Source organism: Lygodium microphyllum, chromosome 15, assembly GCF_053477565.2.
Source record: "Lygodium microphyllum isolate KBCC chromosome 15, Lygodium_microphyllum_v1.1.10, whole genome shotgun sequence".
Taxonomy (NCBI): domain Eukaryota; kingdom Viridiplantae; phylum Streptophyta; class Polypodiopsida; order Schizaeales; family Lygodiaceae; genus Lygodium; species Lygodium microphyllum.
The window spans coordinates 99807905-99829289 of NC_141149.1; the positions used below are offsets into that span (position 1 = coordinate 99807905).

The 21385-nt window shown below is 41.4% G+C and overlaps 1 protein-coding gene across 1 annotated transcript; it reads right to left on the reverse strand.

Moving 5' to 3' along the window:
- Positions 1-12221: 12221 nt before the first annotated feature.
- LOC148024819 (UTP--glucose-1-phosphate uridylyltransferase-like) lies at positions 12222-19777 on the reverse strand. Its single transcript, XM_087694469.1, has 21 exons — positions 19480-19777; positions 18996-19043; positions 18804-18895; positions 18571-18661; positions 18268-18328; positions 18080-18157; positions 17919-17969; positions 17754-17827; positions 17324-17396; positions 17190-17247; positions 17013-17059; positions 16835-16900; positions 16716-16748; positions 16559-16611; positions 16092-16167; positions 15944-16000; positions 13628-13711; positions 13401-13499; positions 13210-13314; positions 12744-12815; positions 12222-12576 (listed from the first exon to the last, which is right to left on the reverse strand). The coding sequence occupies exons 1-21, from the start codon at positions 19569-19571 to the stop codon at positions 12541-12543; spliced, it is 1446 nt and encodes a 481-aa protein (XP_087550595.1). The 5' UTR covers positions 19572-19777; the 3' UTR covers positions 12222-12540.
- Between the last annotated feature and the right edge of the window lie 1608 nt (positions 19778-21385).

Sequence of the window (21385 nt, forward strand, 5' to 3'; positions counted from 1 at the left end):
AATCATGAGATAACCCGCTCCCACAAGAACTTCGTTTTGGTCCTAACGTCATTCTTCCTGGTGGCTCGTACCTCAGTGGGTGCATTCGTCCTAAGTAAGGGTGCTGGTGGTGGTTGGGCTATCCTTGCGTGTTCGTAATCTATTGCTCCCACGTGCTCCAACCAAGAGCAATTGCACTTCATCTGCATGACTCCTCTCTCAATCCTATAAACATTCCTTCTTTGGGGCTTGGAGTCCACTTTGATTTGCTATATCACCTTTCCCTCAATGTCGTAGTCTATGATGTCTATTTCTTCCTTGCTTTCCTCAATAATGGAGTGCCAGTCCTCGTACTCATCATCGGAATCAACTCCTCCTAACTGTTTGTCATCCCCTAGACTCTTGTCTCTAGCCTATCCTTCGTTGGTGTGACTAAGGCCCAATTGTACAGTAAGTTCAGGTCATGCACCTTAGTCCATTTCCACTTAGGTTTGTCCAAGAGGTCTTTGAGGGGTTTGAGATTAGCAGCGGGCTTGCCGACCAATGCTTATTAGGTATTCCATGATCTTGTGAAGTTCCAACCTATTGCTAGGGATATAGAAAGAGATAGGCCTTGGTTGGCTGCTTGAGCTCTTGGCCATCATGCAGAGTGGCACTGTGAGTTCCTTCTTTGAGACGCTCATAGTTTTTGTAGCTTGTTTGCACGTCTCCTTTTTGTCTGAGAATGGGAGATCGATGGTCGCAAGGACGTGCATCCAATCTCACTCATCCTTAGGGCAAGGGATGTACTAGGTTAATGGCCCATACTATTTCTTTACTAGCACATAGACCAAGCCATGTAAGAAAAGGGGAATAAGGGGATGACCGCCCAAAAGGGATTTAGGGTTTTGTATATAAAGTTCAAAAAGTGAATGAGAGCCCATTCTTGGCATGTGGCAAAAAGCTTCTTCTTCCTCTTCTCTTCTCTTGTCGTCTTGCTTATGCTTGAGTGAGGGAGTGAGAGTGTGAGAGTGAGGGATCGAGGAGAACAAGCTCCCCATCTCTTCTCTTCATCTTCTTCTCTTCTCTTCTCTTGTCTCATGTGGCTATGGAGGATGGATCTTGACGGAGAGGGATTGAGGTTGCTTGAGCTTGACTCAAGGATCATGGAGCTACTAGTGTGTAAGAGAGAGGAAGGTGCTTGATTGAGAATCAAGGTAAGCTCGCTATACCCCATGGGTAGGGATAGCGTGTCGGTTATGTGAGAGGTAGCCATGGCTGCTCGGCTTGAAACACTTGAGCGGTCCATAGGTCTCGAGGGTTGAGCTAGAGAGCTCCCTTCATTTTGGTTCCGTTGTCGAGATCATCGATGGATTGGAACCTTGAGCACCGCGCACTTCAAATTGAGCATGGAAGTAGGGTTTCATCCCTGAACTCATGCTTGAGGTAGATAGGAGATTTAGGCACTTTAATATGCAAAACAAGTAGGTATTTTGGGTTTTTGATGTATAGATAAGTAGGATGATTCAACCAAGAATTGTCTTGTGATTTTTTTTTGCATTAAGGTAGGCTAAGACTAAAAGATTGTGAGAAAACAGTAGAATTTTGCTACTATAAACATGGCACAACCAGGAAAGAGCTAGAAAAAGATAGGCTTCCAGGCCTAATGACTAAGGGGGGTGAATTGGGAGGTAAGGATGAGTAAGACAAGACCCTAAAATCCCAAGGATAGGGGAAAAGAGCTCAATTATGACATTGAGAGTGAAAGAGAGAGCTTGAGAGAGAGAGAGGGTTGCAGGACAAGGAAGAGATCACGCTCATTGATTTGGAGCTTTCCGACCACCCCAGGTAGATACAAACTTTCCTTGCTGTGTATTTGCTTGATTAGAAAGTCTTGTAGGCAGCCACAACCATTGCGTGAAGAAATTGGCCAAGATGCATCACAATGCACCATCGAATTTTCAATCGAGGACCACCGTGTCCTGGTCTGACTCCTAGCGTCGAGAAGTCGGACTGTCTGACTGGGAGAATCAAACCATTTGACTCAAGGAGTCATACCGCCAGCCTAGGTCCAATTGGACCACCCGTCTAGGAGTCGGACTGCCAGCTCGGGTCTGATTGGACCACCTATCCAGTCGAACACACTTTGACAGTTGGACCAACCCCTTTGGTCCGATTACATCAACAATCCTATCAGACACCCACCCATCCAATTGGACGACCTTTCCTTATCAAACTATCCGATTGGTCTAGTTGCCACTTGAACCAAACTCTGAGTCGGATTAGCCCGGTTTGATCGAACCATCCAATCGGATGTACCAGTCGATGGACTGTCCGTCCAACTCCTAGAGTCCGGACCACCAGAATTGGACCCGTTCGATTCTAGGAATCGAACCAGTTGGGCAGAAGACAAAAGAACTAGGAATAGGACCACCCCCTAGGTTAGGATCAACTGGGACACATTTCTGAACACTCCGATCAACTGGGAATAGGACCACCCCCTAGGTTAGGATCAACTGGGACACATTCCTGAACACCCCTAGAAACCCGACCCGGCTCACTGAAGCCAAAGACCAAAGAAAACTGCAACGGTGTAGTCTAGAAGTGACATCTACCAACCTGGCTAAGAGACCACAACCTGACTTAGAGCCATACTAGGTTGTGGACAAAGCCAAGGGGGTAGCCATACCTGTATGATTGTTTTGTTTTGTTTGTGCACCCCACACTGACTTCTTTTACATAAGTGCACCAAAAGGATGGAAAGCCTGAATTTGCACCGTGCACAATAGAGCACCCAACACTGAGTGTACACAAGTTGAGGATTGTTTTCAATAACAAGGAACACACTGAGACATAATAACTCGAAGGAACCCACCAATAGAAGGAGACCCCAAAACATAGTCAAGTGCCTCAGAGCCCCATCAATAGAACCCTCGAAGATGGCGGGCGGATAGAAAGAACATCAAGATTGAGAGAAAAGCGTTACCAAAGCTGCTCGGATTGATCGACAACCTCGTGGAGCAGGAAGCAGGAATGATGTCAGGAGCAAACACAAATCAGGGAGACGATCAGCTGGGGACTTGGGTGAGTTCCTAGTTGCGGTCCAAGACATGGTTAATGAATACAACCTACTGACTAGAATAGTAATCCATGGTAGGCTAGTAGAGGAGGTAGTGGCAAGCCTAGAGGAAGAGAGGAAAGCAGTTAAGAAAGCGCTACAAGGCATAACGGCCTATAACTGCTAGCAGAGAGCTAGGAAGCTACAGCAGGACTGTGCATGAAGCGCAATGTGTGCTAGCCTTAGCTGGCAAAAGCAAGGCGGGACCAAACGCAAAGAGTGAGAGAGTACTAGAGGCAAACCTCACACTGAGTGACTTATGGACAACATGGCTGCTGAACAGAGTGCAGCAGCACTAGCAACCTCTCTACTCTCAGGCCTAGGAATTACTTAGGGGACGAAGAGATAATAAAAAATCCCTGCAATAGCTAAGCAACTGGACAAGTACCAGCCTAGTAGTGAATCGTATAGTTTTGTAGAGCAGTTCGAGCAAATTTGCGAGACCAATGGTCTTAGAAACCTTGCACAACGCTCCTAGGCATTTGGGCTCTGCTTAGGCAATAAAGGTAGGACATGGCAAACCAGCTTAGATGTGCTGGAGTGGGAAAAATTTGCTCGACTAAAAGATCTCTTCATTAAGAGATTCTCAGAATCAGGATACTCTGATAATCTCATAGTTCAATTGATGAACATCAGTCAAAAGGACAAGAAGGACATAAGAGTATGCCAATCATGTGTGTAGCCTCTTTAAGAGAATCCCCACAAATGAGCGACCCAATGAAAGAGATGTTTCCACCATGTTCATGAATGGAATCCTTAGTGAGGAGTTGTACAAGGCTTTGGCAAGTAACTCTAGCTTGTAGTGAGATGTGTTAATTAGGGTCTTTGACGAAGCAATCAGGGTGGATGACCAGTTGAGAGAGAAGCTCTCGAAGTTTGAGCTATGATAACCCTAGTTAGAGGACCTTAGAGAGGACCACAACCTCTAGCAAGGGGCCAACCCTTAGCACGTAGGACAAGGGGAAGAGTGTAGATCAAGGCCAGGAGCTAGCCGAGGTGAGAATGGAGCTAGCATGACTACAAGAATTGGTAAGGAAACCAATGTGAATGCACGTCCAATGTGCGCATTGTGGTGGCAACCACCTTTCAGTTGAGTGCCAAGATCCTAGATCTAGGCCTTGCGCGAATTGTGGTAGGTTCTTGGCCATGATGCCATGCACTATAGGTTGCCTAGGAGATTCCCCTATGTTTGGCAGTACAATCCGTCGTACCTAGGGAACATGCCACCAAATTTCTTTGGAAGAGGAGCCCAGCTGGCATTCCCAGCACCAAACGATGCGAAACCCATCATCCCTAGGATGGAAATCAACTCGACTGGCATACCCAGGTCATTAGGACCCTACATGACCCATCCACCGAGTGATGCTCTAGTCCATTACGTGGAGGAGCCTAACGAAGATGAAGCCTACGTGAGCCCTTACATCTTGTATGATGAAGAGGGCAGTCCAGTCTTGATGGACTATCGATCAGTATCAATGATGGCATTAGGTAGAGGTAAGGGAAGAGGATTCGCAAGGTGGCCGACCCAAGATCCAATCTCATGCTAGACTTGTGGTCACCCGAGCCATATCTCATTGCGCTGTCCAGAGAGAAAACAACCGAATAAGGGAAAAATGGACCTTAGATGTGTTGAGTGCAGCATCACTCATCTCTTTGATGATTGCCCTAGATGCAACCCATCCCCTAGCTCGACAATCATGCCATTAGTACCCTTGGGGCTGACATTCAACATCGAGGATATAACCATCCCTTTGCATGTCATGACCAGAGCAAAGCAGATAGGCATATCACTACCAGGTCCCAACAATTTAGATGTAGCCTCAATAGGAAAGAAGAGGTGAAGGAGAAGGAAGAAAAAGACTGACGCAAAGGTCACACTTAAGACTGAGGGTATGGCAATGCTAGTGATTGGGCAAGAAGGTTACGTATGCAGAGGCAGAGACTACCACTCCAAAGATGGTAGAGAAAGGAAGTGCCAAGGTAGGGGAGTATCCTCATTCTAGTCACAATAGCTAAAGTAAAAGAGTGGGTAGAGGAAGCCCAGGAGCACCTCAAGGATGTTGAGCCTATCCTAGAGGACGAGATCAAGGATCTCTCTAGCATGAGCATGCGAGTCTTGCCTGCAGGACCAAGGTCGAGAAATGTACCCATGCCACAGGCGGCCCCTTCACGGCCAAGTTTAGATGCTATGGATCAACCAGTCAGTCAAGACCAATGGCCAAGAGGCACAACACTAGGAGAGAGGCAACCAAGTTTAGATGCTATGGACCAACCAGTCAGTCAAGACCAATGGCAAAGTGGCATAAAACTAGGAGAGAGGCAAGCAACCAATAACCTCCTCGCTATGTTGGTAACCACCCTAGTGACTCTGTGTGTAGGAGACTTGCTCAAGCAGCACCCCACGCTATGGCAGGAGTTGAAACACTGGGTGGAAGAACTGATGGAGCATGCTACAGTTGACTTGCAAGATCACGATGTAGTCACGCAGGAAGAACCGATGGAGCATGCTGCAGCTGACTTGCAGGATCACGATGTAGTCACGCAGATACCCAACTTGACGTTGCACTCAGTGCCAAAGTCACTACATGTCAATTCCTTTTAGGAAGGCACTGAGATGCACGCATTCTTTCCTATCCTAGCCCTAGCAGACGTAACATGGAAGGGAATTGTAGATACTGGGGTAGGAGTGAGTGTGTTGAGCCATGCTGTGTTCCAGGCTTGGGAAAATTCGCCTGTCGAAACAGTTAGGTTCAATGTCACTCTAGCTAAAGGAATGAAAGTATGGCCATTTGGAGTCTTGAAGAATTGGCCAGTGAAGATCGCAGGTGTCCAGTTCTCTGTGAACTTCATCATCATGAAGGGAGTGGACTATGACATTCTGCTAGGCCGATCCTAGATGAGAAATGCTTGAGCCATTGAAGACTGAGGCAACGGTTTAATCTTCCTAGGAAATCGAACGGAAGTAGTAAGGGTCAACATGGACACTTGGAAGACAACCTGTATTGACCTAGATGCCATCTTTGCCATGCTTAGAGGCGATGAGCCAGTAAGAAAATCGTATAGGCCTTTGGCCAAATACGTCCCTTGTCCTGATGATGAGCGAGATTGGATGCACGTCCTAGCGAACATCGATCTCCCATTCGTTGACGAAGAGGGGATGTACAAACATGCTGCAAAAATTGAGACTGTGTTGAAGAAGGAGCCCCCAATGCCACTTTGCATGATGGCCAGGAGCTCAAGCAGCCAACCAAGGCCTATCTCTTTCCACGTTCCTAGCAATAGGCTAGAACTTCACAAGATCCTCAAGTATCTGTCATGCAAATTGACTGGCAAATGGACCATCATTAGCAAGCTAGAGGCATGAATGCCTCTAGTGTAAGGGGAGGGCTAATGATCCGGGTTTTTTACAAACCGGAATTCTACCACAAAATTTGGCCAAAACCCCTATCAAGAGCTTTACCATATCACTTTGGGTTTACTCTTCAAGCACTAGGTGTGCTACATTGCTTCTCGATTATGATAACTCTAGCAAATGGGGGGAACAAGTTCTTAGGAGGGATGCTGCAGAGTAGGTCCTGGAACAGCCACATCTTGCATGAAGATTAACCTTTCCAATCTTGGCAGTCAAGTCTCTCTCCAAGAAGAGAAGCTCTTGGAGCCTATAAAAGGGAGACTCTCCTTGGGTGTGGAAGAGGTGAAGGAAGCATCACTTTGCATGCATGCAAGAGGAGGAGAGAAGGTGCAAGTGCTGCGGAAGCTCTGGTGAAATCAAGTTCCAAGAGAAGATCCCCACACACATTGTGTAGGAGAGAAGGTGCAAGTGCTACGGAAGCTCTGCTGAAATCAAGCTCCAAGAGGAGATCCCTACACATATTGTGTAAGAGAGAAGGAGAGACTCAGGAAGGATCAAAAGGTACCAACTTCCAAGTTGTGCAAGTGTTAGCCAATTGTATACCGTGCGAGGAACCATGATCTTGTTCCCAAGATCTACAAGTTAAGAATTGGTTTATGTGTAACGGAGGAGCTTGCTCCTTGTCAATAATATAACTCCACGAGGGGGGGGGGGGAGGGGCCCATCTTCCAGTCCCTAGTGTGTTGTCCATCTTTCTATCTCTCTACATCTTTCTTTTCTCTCGTCTATTCTCTCTCTGCGTCAGCATAATATTCGCCATATATCTTTTAAGTATATAAGAAGGTCGAGTGTGTATCTCGGATCTTATAACAAAAGGGATTTAAGAAACACCCCCCTTTAAATTAATGAATGTTTGAATAAGTTTCTTTTTTAAAAAAATCTTACAAGATTTAGCTTATAAACCTTAAAGCTCATAAAGCTTTGTTTGTAAGAAAATCAACGATGCCTCCCTAATAAAGCATTTGGGAAGAACAATAAGGGCTGAAAGTTTCCTCTATCTATTAGCAATATAGAGATGTGGTTATCATTGTCTCTTCATATTCTTATTTGTCTTACACTCCTTCAGGATTAGGTGAGGCTATTGCTGCCATTATAACTGTTAGGTGTTCATGACATCACATGCCATATGCCTATAGAAGAGCGAACATTGTGCTAGAGCAAACTTATCCAAAGAGGGGAGAAGCTTCTATTGAAAGAAGGCTGTACATAGAAGTGTTGAGGTTTGCATGTAGAAAGTTTGATCCAACCTCTAAGTTGACAATTGGAGCATTATTTTTGTCTCATACAATTGCACTGTAAGATTCCTCTACTATCAAGTTCAAAATCAGGGCACTACTAGCCAAGAGAGATATGCATCATTAGCACCCCTTCACTATAGAGCATCATCAACTACTTGTAAGAAGGAGCAATTGTTGATTAAAAAGGAGGATGGATGTGTAGAAAAAAAAGAAAGTTGCTTAGTTGAGTGATGAACTTCACTTTATCATGTTGTTATTTGCTAGGTGGGATGCAGAATACTTTATTACATGGAAGGGGGCTGCATGTTTAGCGTCAGTGCATCATCAAATGGATTTGTATGTGTCTAGGATACTTGGTTTTCCAAAAAGTCCTCAATGAGATCCAACATTAAAAACAATGGAGCACTAGTAAATTTGATGTGGAGAGGGTGTAGATACGTTTGGGGAGGTCTTGATCTGAAGGAGATGGTTGGTATGGCCACAAAATCTCCATGTGATTGCACCTTATTAGAGCTCTTTTATGTGGTATGGAAAAAGCACCTAACAATCATTGTAACAAGTCTCATACTTGCAAACTGTAGCTATTGTAGTAGCTCTTTGTGTTTGTCCATGTTGTTTATTGATCTAATGTATATAAATACTATGTCTCCTTCCATTAGCTTCTATTTTGAAAACAAGCCTTGATTTCCTTTTTATCTAGTGCACTCTTCTTAATACTAGACTAGACATTCGATTTCAATGTCTCAATCATAGGCAAATGAGGACTATTGTAGTAGAGGGGTTAATTGTGAGACTAAAAAGGCCCTTCATCCACAAGATATGGAGACTCAATCAATCTTCTTCTTCTTCTTCTTCTTCTTCTTTTTCCCTCTCTATGTTCTTTGCAACGAGTGTTTCTAAAAGCGGGTAGATACTCTATTGACTCAAAGTCACTTTACACAGTCTCCCTCTATTTGATGCATACATAGGCTATGCCCATAAGATAGGATATATTTCTCAACATTTTGATTGGTCTTCAATTTCATAATATCTATCATTGTGCATTTACTGAAAGCTTCCCCATTAAGAATGTGCTGAATAATTCAATCATATTGAAATCTCATCAAATCAATTCATGCATTATGGCAACTAATTAGCAGACACACTTAGTATACATGCTATGCAATCCATAGTGGAGCACAATTATCATGATTTTCTAGCCATCCTAGCTCGTCAACCTTGTCATGTGTCTCATAATCCCTAGTCTTCCATCTATCAAGAGTATTCATTGCATGTGTTTCTTGGTGCACTACACAACATAATATTAGAATGGTCCAAAGATCCCATCATGTAGACCTTTATATGTATCTCTTTGCCCTCATTGATTGTGAAATCTTTACAATGAGTTTCCAATATGCACAAAGTTCCTAGATTCACCACATATAGCCTATACTAGAGCCCATCTAACAAACAATATGTTTCAAAAGAATGCATCCCACACTAGAACACAATCACATCTTTTTCCAATGACTTAGGTGTTAAGCTCCATGTATATACATTCACACTTCTTACTTTCTTGTTAGTATGGAAGTAAGAGGTTCATCTATGTGTGGTGGTGATGGTAGTAGTGGGAATGAAGGAAACAATGGTGGTCATGGTGGTGGCTATGGTGGTGGCTATGGTGGTGGAAATGGCAATGGCAATTGCAACCATGCTAATGATGGTGGTAATGGTGAGTGTGAAGAGTGGAGTGCAGTGGGAGCAAGTATATAGCAAATGAAATAGGTAGAAACAAAAATGGTGGCTTTCCAAGGAAAACTCACTTTGTTCACACTCTTTCCTACTTGTATGAGTTAACAAGCATACAAATGATATCACGTCACTCCAGATAATCAAACTCTAACGTGCAAGTATATGTTCAAAATAGCAATCCACTTAAGTGCATGAACAATCACTTTGAAAATTTTATTAATAGGCTATCTAATTTAGAGTTTCTCTCACCATAAGAAAGCATGTGCTTCATAACTGTTGGTTCACCTCAATATGCAAAGACTCATTTGCCATGTTTTTGTTACTTTATATAATAGAAATTGTCTCAATAAGAACTTGAAGAGATAGATGCACTATCACATACTTAAATAATGCAAATTCTCATCTAACTTCTTGGTCAAGCATCATTGAGCACATATTTTGTCATTTCATCAAAATGTCCATTGTGTTTCAAGAAGAGATAACACTCCTAACTTCTTGTCTAGCAATTTCTAAGTAATACATTTTAAATTACACCAAGAGTAGCCCTCAATTGTATACTTGAATAATGTGCAAATTCTCATCTAACTTCTTGGTCAAGCATCATTAAGCACATATTTTGTCATTTCATCAAAATGTCCATTGTGTTTCGAGAAGAGATAACATTCCTAGCTTCTTGTCTAGCAATTTCTAAGTAATACGATTTATATTACACCAAGAGTAACCCTCAATTGTATACTTATTTTTGTCTACAAAAGCATTAGTTCTTGATTGTAGAGTTATTTGTTACCAAAAGCTACAACTTTGCAATGAAACCAAACACTACAACTTTGTTATTGAAGTCAAAAGCTAGTTGCACACAAAACCTTGATACTATTTGCAAAAGTTAAAACCTTGCAATGAAGTCAAAAGCTAATTATAATGTATACATGAAGCCTAAATGTAAGGAAGATAAATACATGAGTCTTCTTATGAGCACAACAAGAACTTGACAAGAATAAGCATTCTAGCTTGCAAGATCTTATGGAAATACAAGATAATGACTTGAAGAAGAATCCATATAACAAGATTAAACATAGATTGTATTTTCCATTGCAAGATTGACATACAAGAGATGCAAGATAAGACCCAAATACAAGACAAGAATTAACAAGAAGAGGAACTCACAAGAGCCTCACAACTAGCATTGGCAAGATTGAAAGGCTTGTAGCCCAAGACCCCTATGTATATTGATTGGTAGGAAGCTTATAAGCAAGTGCTAACAATAAGTTGACACAAGCATTGATGACATAAAAAATTATGTAAGCCCTTATGACATTGGCAATGACATTAAGCCTAGTTGACATAAGCACTATGTGCAATTGTCAAGAAACTTTTTACAACAAAGATCCTAAATTTTTCTACTAAAATGTTTGACTTTATATGGAGATCTAAAACCTTTTATATTTGTGACATTATCCCCTAATTTAGAGATAAATTTCACGAGCAATGGTGCTTTTTCTTGTCAAGGATGCAAGTTTTGATGGATATTGTCAACAAAACTCTTAAAATTTAGCAAAGTGCTCTTCAAATATTGGAGGGAGATTTACACATTAATTCACTTGCATCATAACCTTTCTATTGTACAATGTACTAGAGTCATCCATGTGAGATTATTAAATCAAGGGTTTTATCGACCTCATACTCTAGATGACCATCAATCCCTATGGTTGGTTGTGGTAGATGGATCCTTATAGGATCATGGAGTTATGACACACTTCCTAGACTAAAACATAGAAAAGTAGACTCCATCAGTAATCGGATTGACTTGGGTAATAATCTTAAAAATTCGAAATGATTGATAATCCAATTCTTTGGGATGACCATAAGGAGTGTAGATCATGCCAAAGACTTGAAAGTTCAAAAAGATTGATAATCCAATTCTTTGGGATGACCATAAGGAGCGTAGATCATGCCAGAGAAGCCAAAGCTTAATCTCCAATCTTGCACAACAAAGTATGCACATGATGTGACATGGACAAATAAAATATAACAATCTATCTACAAATATAGCTACAAGTATTGTAAGAAAGGTCCTGGGATCCAAGTGCAGCTAGTGGTGGGATCCAAGTGCAGCTAGTGGTTGTGTAATTTTGAGCATGATTATGCCAATAATTAACAATTTTTCATTTGGTTTGGTTATTTTAGCTATGTAGTCGTTAGTTATAATGTAGCAAGGTGCGCTACATGGCGCAATAAGGTTTCAAGGACCCAAGAAATACTCTAGGGCATCAACATGAGTTTGCTATCATAAGGCGACTGACAACCACATAATTCTGTGTATCAACACGAGTTTGCTATCAAGGTGATTGACAACCACCTTGATTATCGTATTTTCTTTGTCTTGAAAACTCTGGTGGCACCAAATTACTAACAAGCACCACTCATAACATGAAGCAAAGAGAGTGGCATTGCTGCAGCCGCACATGTTCCATTTGCATGCGTGCCAATGCCTTCACTTGAGAGAGGAAGGACCTAGTTTTAGCTTTAGAGAATAATCGAAAAGGTTCATTTGGGAACATTAGCAAATCAAATCCAAGTTAGGCACGATAACATAAACATATGAAACATATGAAACTCCTAGCTCATCATAGTCGCGTCACGATTGCAGACTCTTGAACCCTCGTTTAAAGCTGAAACACTTCAATCCTTTTTTAAAGTGGTATTGCAACTTTTATTTACAGCTCAGAAGCTTGATGCTGAATGGCTGCTGAACCCTGCCAAAGCATTTGACTAATTGGTCGTATGCCATATTTATTTGGTACAGTACCATATTGCTTAAGGGTGCACATAAAATTGCAACAAGAAGCCTCAGTGATGCGCAACCCCACATCCGAAAGCAGCGAGAAATAAAGAGCATCTGCAACAATTTACTCTAAACAAGTGCCCACCATACATAAACACTGCAGAAAGCTGCTGCAGCTCCTTGTAGACCACCTCTGACAGATCCAATACACAGCCTAAATAGCTCTTTGCAGTAATCATCTGCTTGAACTACTCTAATACTCAGCTACCAAAATTTAGAAGCCAGTGCATCCCAAGCTTGCTCAAAGTGGAGAATAGGAAGGACCTGAGGTAACAAGCTGCATAAAATCACCAGCACTATTCTATTTAGACCAAGGCAGACATTCCAATATTATTACACCTACTGAAGTTCTCCGATTTACTATCATTCAGATGAGTATGACCCTCACAAATTAATCCTCAACTTAGCACAGACCCGACCCATGACACAGACATCACATATCACCTGGTTCTCAATGGTCACATCATCAGGAATCAATAGTTTTTCGCCCTTCTTAGCCTCAATAACTACCTTACCCTGAAAAGTCAGTAGGAGATAACAAAACTGTTTTAGAACATCAGAGAAGACACACATGTGAAAAAAATGCACAGCATATAGTAGGTTACTTGCTGCATTACAAGCATAAGAGCAACCACTAAGATATGAAACTGGAACAGGGAGGAAGAAAGTCTAAGAGATCAGGGATGAGATGAGGAAAGGAGGGGAGCAACTCTTCTATGCAAATGGATGCACCACTTCAACTTTCATCCTCTCAAGCAGTCTCAGCCTACGAGCATCTACAATCATGCAGCTTAACTTTGGTTGAAACATGTACAGACATACATCAACTTTGATTAAAAGAGTCAAAAAGAACAGCCAGACATGCACATGCAGATACTTTAAAAGGATATATCAAAGATCATGATCATACCTTCAGAACTACACCAGAGCCAAACCACGCATCACCCGACACCTTCAGTCCGTCCAGGTAAAGGATGCTTGGAATAGATTTAAAGCGTTTGAGAAAGTCCCCCACCTGATCAATCCAAGGAACAATGAAGCTGTTTTGAACTTGTAATTAAGCTTTTACATATGATTGACAAATCATTTAAGAAACCATGCCTTTTTGAACTCGGAGCTCAATTCAATTGCTGGATTCTCTGGATTGCTTCTTGCAGAGTTTCGAACAACCAACCCCTCTTCTATAGTGTACAAGTCAGACTGGACCACAAAAAAATAACATAATACTTTAAAACCATTATCATGTCAAAGGATACACTCAAGCAGACATAATCAGGATGATCAAAATGATATAATCACACATCAAACTTACTTCCCTAACAACGCACCTGCACAAGTAAAAGATCTGATGTTGCCTTCACAGGCAGAAAGCGGGAGCGAGGAACATTAATACCAATTGCCCTGTCAAAAAACTGCACCACAAAATATGTTTATTGGCTGCACATATGGAGTTTCCAGGGAAGCATTTACAAAATGATTGCCCAACACGATACCCAGGATACAAGGTGACAGCAGAAGAACAGTGATGTACATGTTAACATGAAAACAGTGAGGTAATATATCAACAGAAAGCAGCAAGAAACTCGTGGCATCAAGCTGACAGAAACATATTTAAGAGGGAAATCATGAACCGAAGTGCTTTTACAGACTGACTGAGCGAACATGTGTATAATTCCATTGCCTTTCTTGGTAAAGGATTTACAATGTTAAATGTTCCTGCATTGACACTCTGTACAAAATGATCAGCATTGCAGGTATTCCAAGGGCTAGATCTCTTTGCTTATGTTACCCCCTGTTTGATCCTGCAAAAGAAGTTATTACACCTGCCCCATATAGCTTTGTCGTTTGCCTATCCAGCTCTAATGCATGAGGTCTTGCATGTGCAGAAGTAGGGTTTTCTTATGTCAGGCAGAGGTAATGAGTATGCATTCCATCAAGTGTGAAAGTGTGCCTACTTTTCTTGATAATTGTTTTGATGCTGATTGTCCTTGCCTTATCTGCAAAGCACCTAACCTTAAACATGAAATCAGCAATATCACAATTAACACACTTAACAAAGCGGAGCTAGAATGCTCCTACTCGGATAAAAATTAACACAGATTGGCCTCAAAACTTGGCACGCATTGCAGCATGATGTATCTCTTTAAAATTACTAAGAGCCATTCCAACTAGATACAAAGAACCTAATTCTGCTCTGAAAGTTTCAGCCACTAGCAGTCTCTAACCAGCATCCTACTCTTCATGGATCAGTAAAGCACAGTCTGCTCAGTAAGTCGCCCATTGGTCTCAACCAACCATGACAACTGACTCCAGAACAGACCACATCTGTCTTGAAGATATCAATTTATGCATAAACCCCTCAAAAAGCACTTGTACAAAGATCAAAACCACTGCCTACAGCAATTCCAATGCCCTCAAGTGTGAGAGTGCTGCACGCAGCCTACACATGACCCTAGACAGCAAGTCTATGCCAAATAGAGAAACTCGCAGCTATCACTAGCACAGAACACTTCAGCCCAATCCTGCACGATGCTGTCTGGGCCAGTTCTATGCAGACTGGAGAGAGAAAACAGCTCATTTCTTGCGGCAAACTACACAAGAGACAATAGGGATTGTCAGTGATGCATGCAAATATCCATGGCTGGCTGTCCAGACTGATGACACAAGTGCTGCAAAAGCTGCGGCCCTGCTCCCAACTTGCCACAATCAGTCCAAATCTGCCATGATCTATTCTAAAACTGCACAGTCAGCTTTGTTTACCTTTTTTCAGTTTTTCCCCTGATGCTTTTGCATAAAAAGTAAATTTTAATCCATAAATTATTAAATTGGGTATATTGGCCTAAACTTTGGCCTGTTGCCCAAATTTAATGCTTTAAATCAAACTTTTGTACCAAGGTTCAAAAAGCCCTGATTGTTTATATGTGCACTTTGCACTTGCACTTTAAATAACTAATCAATCTGTGGTTCTCAACTATTCAACCTTTGCTATTGATGGACCTACCAATGTCTTGCACAACTTATGCAATGTCTTGCATACCCAAAGAGCTAGGAGTTAATCACACACTAATCCTGAACTTGAAAAACATATCCTAGTGACGCAACACCTTAGGCACAAGATGCTAATGAGTTGCAAAACCATGAGAAGCCTAATGGTCCCTACAATGGCTTTCCACACTCAAGGTTCTAAATAATACATCAACTTTTAGCAGTTGTTCAGTTAAAACAGCCAACTATTTTTTTCAGCCTTCACATTTACTTCTGCTTTTACTCTTATATCAAATAGGGCTGGTAAAGTTTTGTATTACCAAAAAAATCAGTGCCTACATGGATGCGTGACATGCATGCATGCATGCATAGCTATAGATATGCAGTAACATATACCTATACATGCATAAGCATACATTTTCAAATGCACAATTAGATAAAAATGTGTGCGCATGCAAGCCTGCAGGTATGAATGCATGCATGAAAGTATGTAGGTATGTATGTCTGTACGTTTGTACAGATGGATAGACGGACAAATGGACAACCAAATCTGTGATGTACAAATGTATATGAGTAAACACAAGCTCACAAAACATATACATGTATGCATACACAGAGAGAGAGAGAGAGAGAGAGAGAGAGAGAGAGAGAATCCTTACCCTAATAGCCGCTCCTGCTGCTGTTTCCAACTGCAGAACTTTAACACCATCTACTTCCTATACAGGTAAATCAGAAACTCACATTACTCAGTTTCTAGATCCCCCTACAGTTGCAACATCTACCAGGACTACCACACAAGAAAATTACCTTTGGATTAGGAATTATCTCCATCTGAAGAGCATCAGCTTCAACAAGCCTTTTAATAGCTTTGAGGTTCACCCAGCTTCACATTTGAATGAGAGAGCATTGGTTATAGCAAGAGAAGAAAGCTTGATTTGTTGACAGCTAACTAAAATTTTTGAAGTGCAAATGTAACTGTCTTGACCAATCAATGAATACAAACCAATTACATGGATGTGCATGCAAGCAACACAGACAGTACAGTCAACAATCAACACCACACACTTTCTTTTTAGGCATAGTTGCCAGTATAGGGGGCATCTCCACCTAAAAATGGTACACAAGCGTACATAAAGTCACCCCATGCACTACAATGCAAACCTTGGGTAATCTGTGAAAGGCACTAGAAACTACAACTCATCAGCAGGCATTATTTGGCATAGTGCATAATGTATCAGCAACTCGCCACAAAGTCTAAGAGGACATGTACTTACAGGTTATTTGTGTTGAAAATTTTGAACTTCTCAATCGACTTGAACTCACCAACCTTAAATTTAGAAAGGAAAATCGTATAAACGCAGGATCGAACATGAAATCACATAACTGTCTAGATTAGCCATCTAATTCTGAAATGCATGTTATCCAACTCACATGCTCGTCGGGAACTTGGGCAATCTCCAGAAGCTGCAAGATGGCAAAGCAATAAGACTAGCTGCAAGTAATAAACACTTCACAAAGCTGTAAAGCTGGTCATGTTCAGAATCTTATACCTGAACTCTGCCCTCATAAGAAATAAGTGTCCCACCCTTAACATCTGCTAAGGTCTTGGGGGTGACCTGACAAAATAAACACCACCTTGAAGACAGTATCAATGCATATATTCATATTCATGTATACAAAGCAGACAAAATACCAACGTGGCATAACGTATGACATGTCCTAACTTACCTCCATGCAGTACTCATTCTGGTTCTGAAGGAGATGATTTAAAATTTCTGAGCGGTGATCAAGGAGGGCACCCAATAACTGGATTGAAACGTGATTACACATTCCAAGCTAATCATTGCCTTAAGACATAACCAAAAGCAGGCTCACTGTTTGACTGTGAAAATCATGAAAGGATACGTAAATCTACAGTTGCCCCTAGGTTATCTGAGTTGGCTATAAACACATACTCTTTGCCCTGCACCAAACACGTTAAAATGCTCAGAGAGACCACACACCTTGTAGATCTAAACATCTTAGTAGCTAACACTTACCTCTGCCAGTAGCTCATCTAGAGTTCCACTGTTCTGCAAGGAAGCAAAGACATCTCCGTGCCCAGGAGGGTACCTGAGAAATACAAGCAAGCATCAAAGTTCTCGAATCAACCATATGAGAGGCTCACAAACGAAAAATAGGATTTTTTGTCTGGGTTCCATAGCCTCCATAAGAGTTCATCAACCATGCAAAAAAAAAAGAGCTTCCCAAGAACTCTGTGCCAAAAGCTTGTGGAGGTAACGATGTGAAAAACAAGATTAGAAGATCTCAGAAAACTCGCATACATTGCTTGTCAGAAACAGAAGACCTAATTGGTCATCATAGGCCAACTTCAGTAGTAAGAGATTGTGTGCATGCTCTCTAGGGCTACAACTACATGGGCTCAATAAAGAAAACAAATGAGTAAATGCAACTATCAGACACACTCACCAGCCACTTTTTTCAGTTTTTCCTTTGCAAGGCCATGGCATCAAGTCATCAGCAACCATGCGAGGATATTGGCTCTGCATTTGGACACTAGCTTTCTCAAAACAAAATTTGAAGCCTCAAAATGGAAAAATTACAACCTGCAAGAGCTGGAGAAGGCATGTGTACCTGGTTGAATATCTTCACCTTCAGCCCTGAGTTCTCATATTTTTTTATTATCTAGCCATGTAATAGCACAGGTCAAGCTACAGATTGAATCATGAAGCATTCACGGAAGAGTTAAACATCAAATAGGAATAACAGAAAGCAAGATGGCACAAAACTGCTACCTCCAATGTGTCATCATGAGTATTGAAAGAATTCATAAGCACAAGAGGGACACTACAATTAAACTTGCTATTCAGACTCTGCATTTGACAGAAAGAAAACACATATTAGCTCTTATCAACAATAAGTCAGCAGAAGCAACTGGAGGGTGAAAAGGGATTCCTCCAAACCTACCGCATTTAAAACCTACCTCAATCTGTTTCACAATTAGATCGAGAAAAGTTTCACCATTTCTGACTTCAATGACAGACCTGTATAATCAAACCAGCCAGAAAATAAAAACATCAAACCTCTCATACCACAGGGATAAATGTGTTGACTTGTGTATGCATCAATACGTAATGCTTGCTACTTGCAAAGGTGAGGTATGTGTAAAATCACAGTTGTCAAACGTTACAGCTCTTCCATTTCACAGCTAACCAGGTCTGTAAATAACAAACAGGCAAAGCATCCAATGATGTAATAAAGTAGAATATAGGTCTACATATATTACTTGGGGCCAGTACAGCCCATTGTTGTTCCTAAACCTCCATTCAATTTGAGGACTGCCAATTTATCAAGAAGAGCCTTTGTCTCAGATGGATCTGCAACAAGGTTAAGGTACCGGTTTTAATGAAACAGATGTACCATACTGACAAGCTTGAAACAAATCATGCATCATACTAATAAGCTTCACATAAATCATCAAGATCATTATTGCAAAAGCAAACACGTGGTGTAGCTGACCGCTTGATAAGGGAGCTAGGTTGTCATAAGGAACAACTACTTCATTGGTAGGAGGCTGAATTTTTTCCCATTGGATCTGCTCGGAATTCCCACTGATGCCAACCAGGACAGATACACAAGAATTAGCCCATACAACCAACTGTGCTGCAGCTGAAAGACATATGTACATCAAACAAGAATTGAAAAGCTTGCCTTAAGTAACGAGACACAAGTTTCACGAATCCAGACTTCTCATTGTCACTGCAGAAAACAAAAAACAGAATAAGTAGTCAAGTCCATGAGGTTGCAAGTTGTAAGACATATTGCATTGAGGTGTGATGCACTTTCACTACGTCACGAAGGCACAGAGATGCAAATGTATGCGGATCCACTGGAACGGACATTCATGATCATGTGAATCAATTAAGAGAGCACGTAGGACCACACGGCAGAAAGATCCGCTACTGTGGAGTTTGATCATATGCGTAGATTGGTATTACATCAATGAGGTGTTCTATTAACAAAAACAACACAGTAGCAAGACGCACAAGAAGACAAAATAAGGATTCAAGGCAAAATAATACTGGCAGAGAGGTCGTACATCACTGAGGTGAAACACAGTAGCAAGACGCACGCGAAGAAAAACAAGGGATTCAAGACAAAAAATCAAAAAGGAACTACAGCTTTCAGAGCTTACCTTATTTGATCGAGAGTTGCGAGCTCAAGGCGGATGCGAGCGATGGTGTCGTCGACAGCAGGAGGCGCGGGGGCGACGGCCGTGGCAGCCATGGATGCAAGGCACGCTACTTCTGTCTGAAGAAACCTTCTTCTCGAAGATGGATGGAGGTAATAAGGCTTCTTCTTGTTCTGTGTGTGATTCTGTCTTCCTTTCTACTTCTTCTTCTTCTTCTTTTCTGCAGAGGCTGACAGATTATTGTTAAAGAAGTGACTTCAGATCTGCATCTAGCAAATTTCCAGCATGGCGAAAAGGAAAAATGAAATATTTGGCCTGTTTTGCTGTATTTTTCTCCCCTCTTTTCCCAAAAGGTTGCCCGGATAATACTCTTCCACTTTATCAGCAGCCGTTCCTTCCCTCCCACGTGTAGGACTCTCGATTTTGACACGTGTCACCCCTCAGATCTGGCTTTATTCTCAGGCATATTCTCAATGCTCAATTCCAGGGGCTGTTCTCTTGAAATATTATTAAGGTTTTTGGTTTTCTCACTAAAAGACCACAAATCTACGCATATGCCCATACTAGGGGCTGTTCTCATGAAAATTTAAGCTTTTTGGTATTTTCTACACTAAAAGACCACAAATCTATGCATATGCCCAATACTAGGGGCTATAATAATGAAATATTAAGGGTTTTGGGGTTTTCTATACATAAAGACTACCACATCTTCCCCAACCCTACATGGCAATGTTATTAGAGTCCCACGTCTAAATTATAAACCTAATCCCAAGTCAAACCTAATGCTTTTTTTTCCCCAAGGGTGGTGTTGGGGTGCTAATTGATTGTAGTTGCATTGCCCCACACCTAGAATACCCTACATTAGCTTGGAATATATATATATAGAGAGAGAGAGAGAGAAAAAGAGAGAGAGAGCATTTATATTCTGCCAACATTTTCTCTCAATCGAAAAATTTTATAAGAAGCTTGGGAGTGGCTGATGATTGCCATGGATCATGTTGTGCATGTTTATCCTCCAATGTTGACCATACCATGCATGTATATCCTCTAATGTCAATTTTATAACGTAACAATGTGAGTCGAGATTCTATCGTGCAACAATGTGATTGTTTGAGTACTTGGCAAATGCTTCAAAGAATGTGCTACAATCCCAAGTGCTTTAGTGTGATCCAAAAAGGGGTACCAATGGGAGCATTTGTTTCTTGAACAAAGCAAGGCTACATGTGCTTCAAATGTTGCCATCGAGGTAACATTTTCAATGCTACGATAGGTGATGGGTAGCTGCTAAATGTGTGGACATCATTAACCAGAATTGTTTTTCAAGGCATGGACATCATTGACAAAGGTTTTTTACATTGGAATAGTCAATGTGTAAGCAAGGCATGGACAACAATTTGGCATGATGAAAACTCAAGGAATGTGTCAGCTCAACCTCGCCTCCCTTATGACTATATGGCATAAAGGCAAGGTCCACTATGTGCTAGGATCAATGGTTGAGGTGGTTGCATGAGTCTATAGAGGAAATCTCATTTTCCACACATTGTGCAAGTAACCCATGAAAAACAAGTGAGCCATGCAGGATTAAGACGTGCACCGACAAGCTATTGCATTTGATGTGGATGTGGAATGATGTCAACTTAAATGGCTCTAATTGGGCTAATCACAAATTTGTGGAGTTTGATGCTCTTTCAAATTTGAGGAATCCTCTCTTAATCAAGACATGCATCTTAACATGACCTTAAGTCTCTGAAAGGTGAGAAGGATCGAAGCTTGCACACGAGCTATGACGGGAGAGAAAGAGCAAGAAAGAGAGAGACAAGAAATGGGAACTCCAACAGTCACAATGTGTGACCGGGCCTTCCTTTATTTACTAGTCACTAAAAAATGAATGTAAAGAATAAAGTGACGT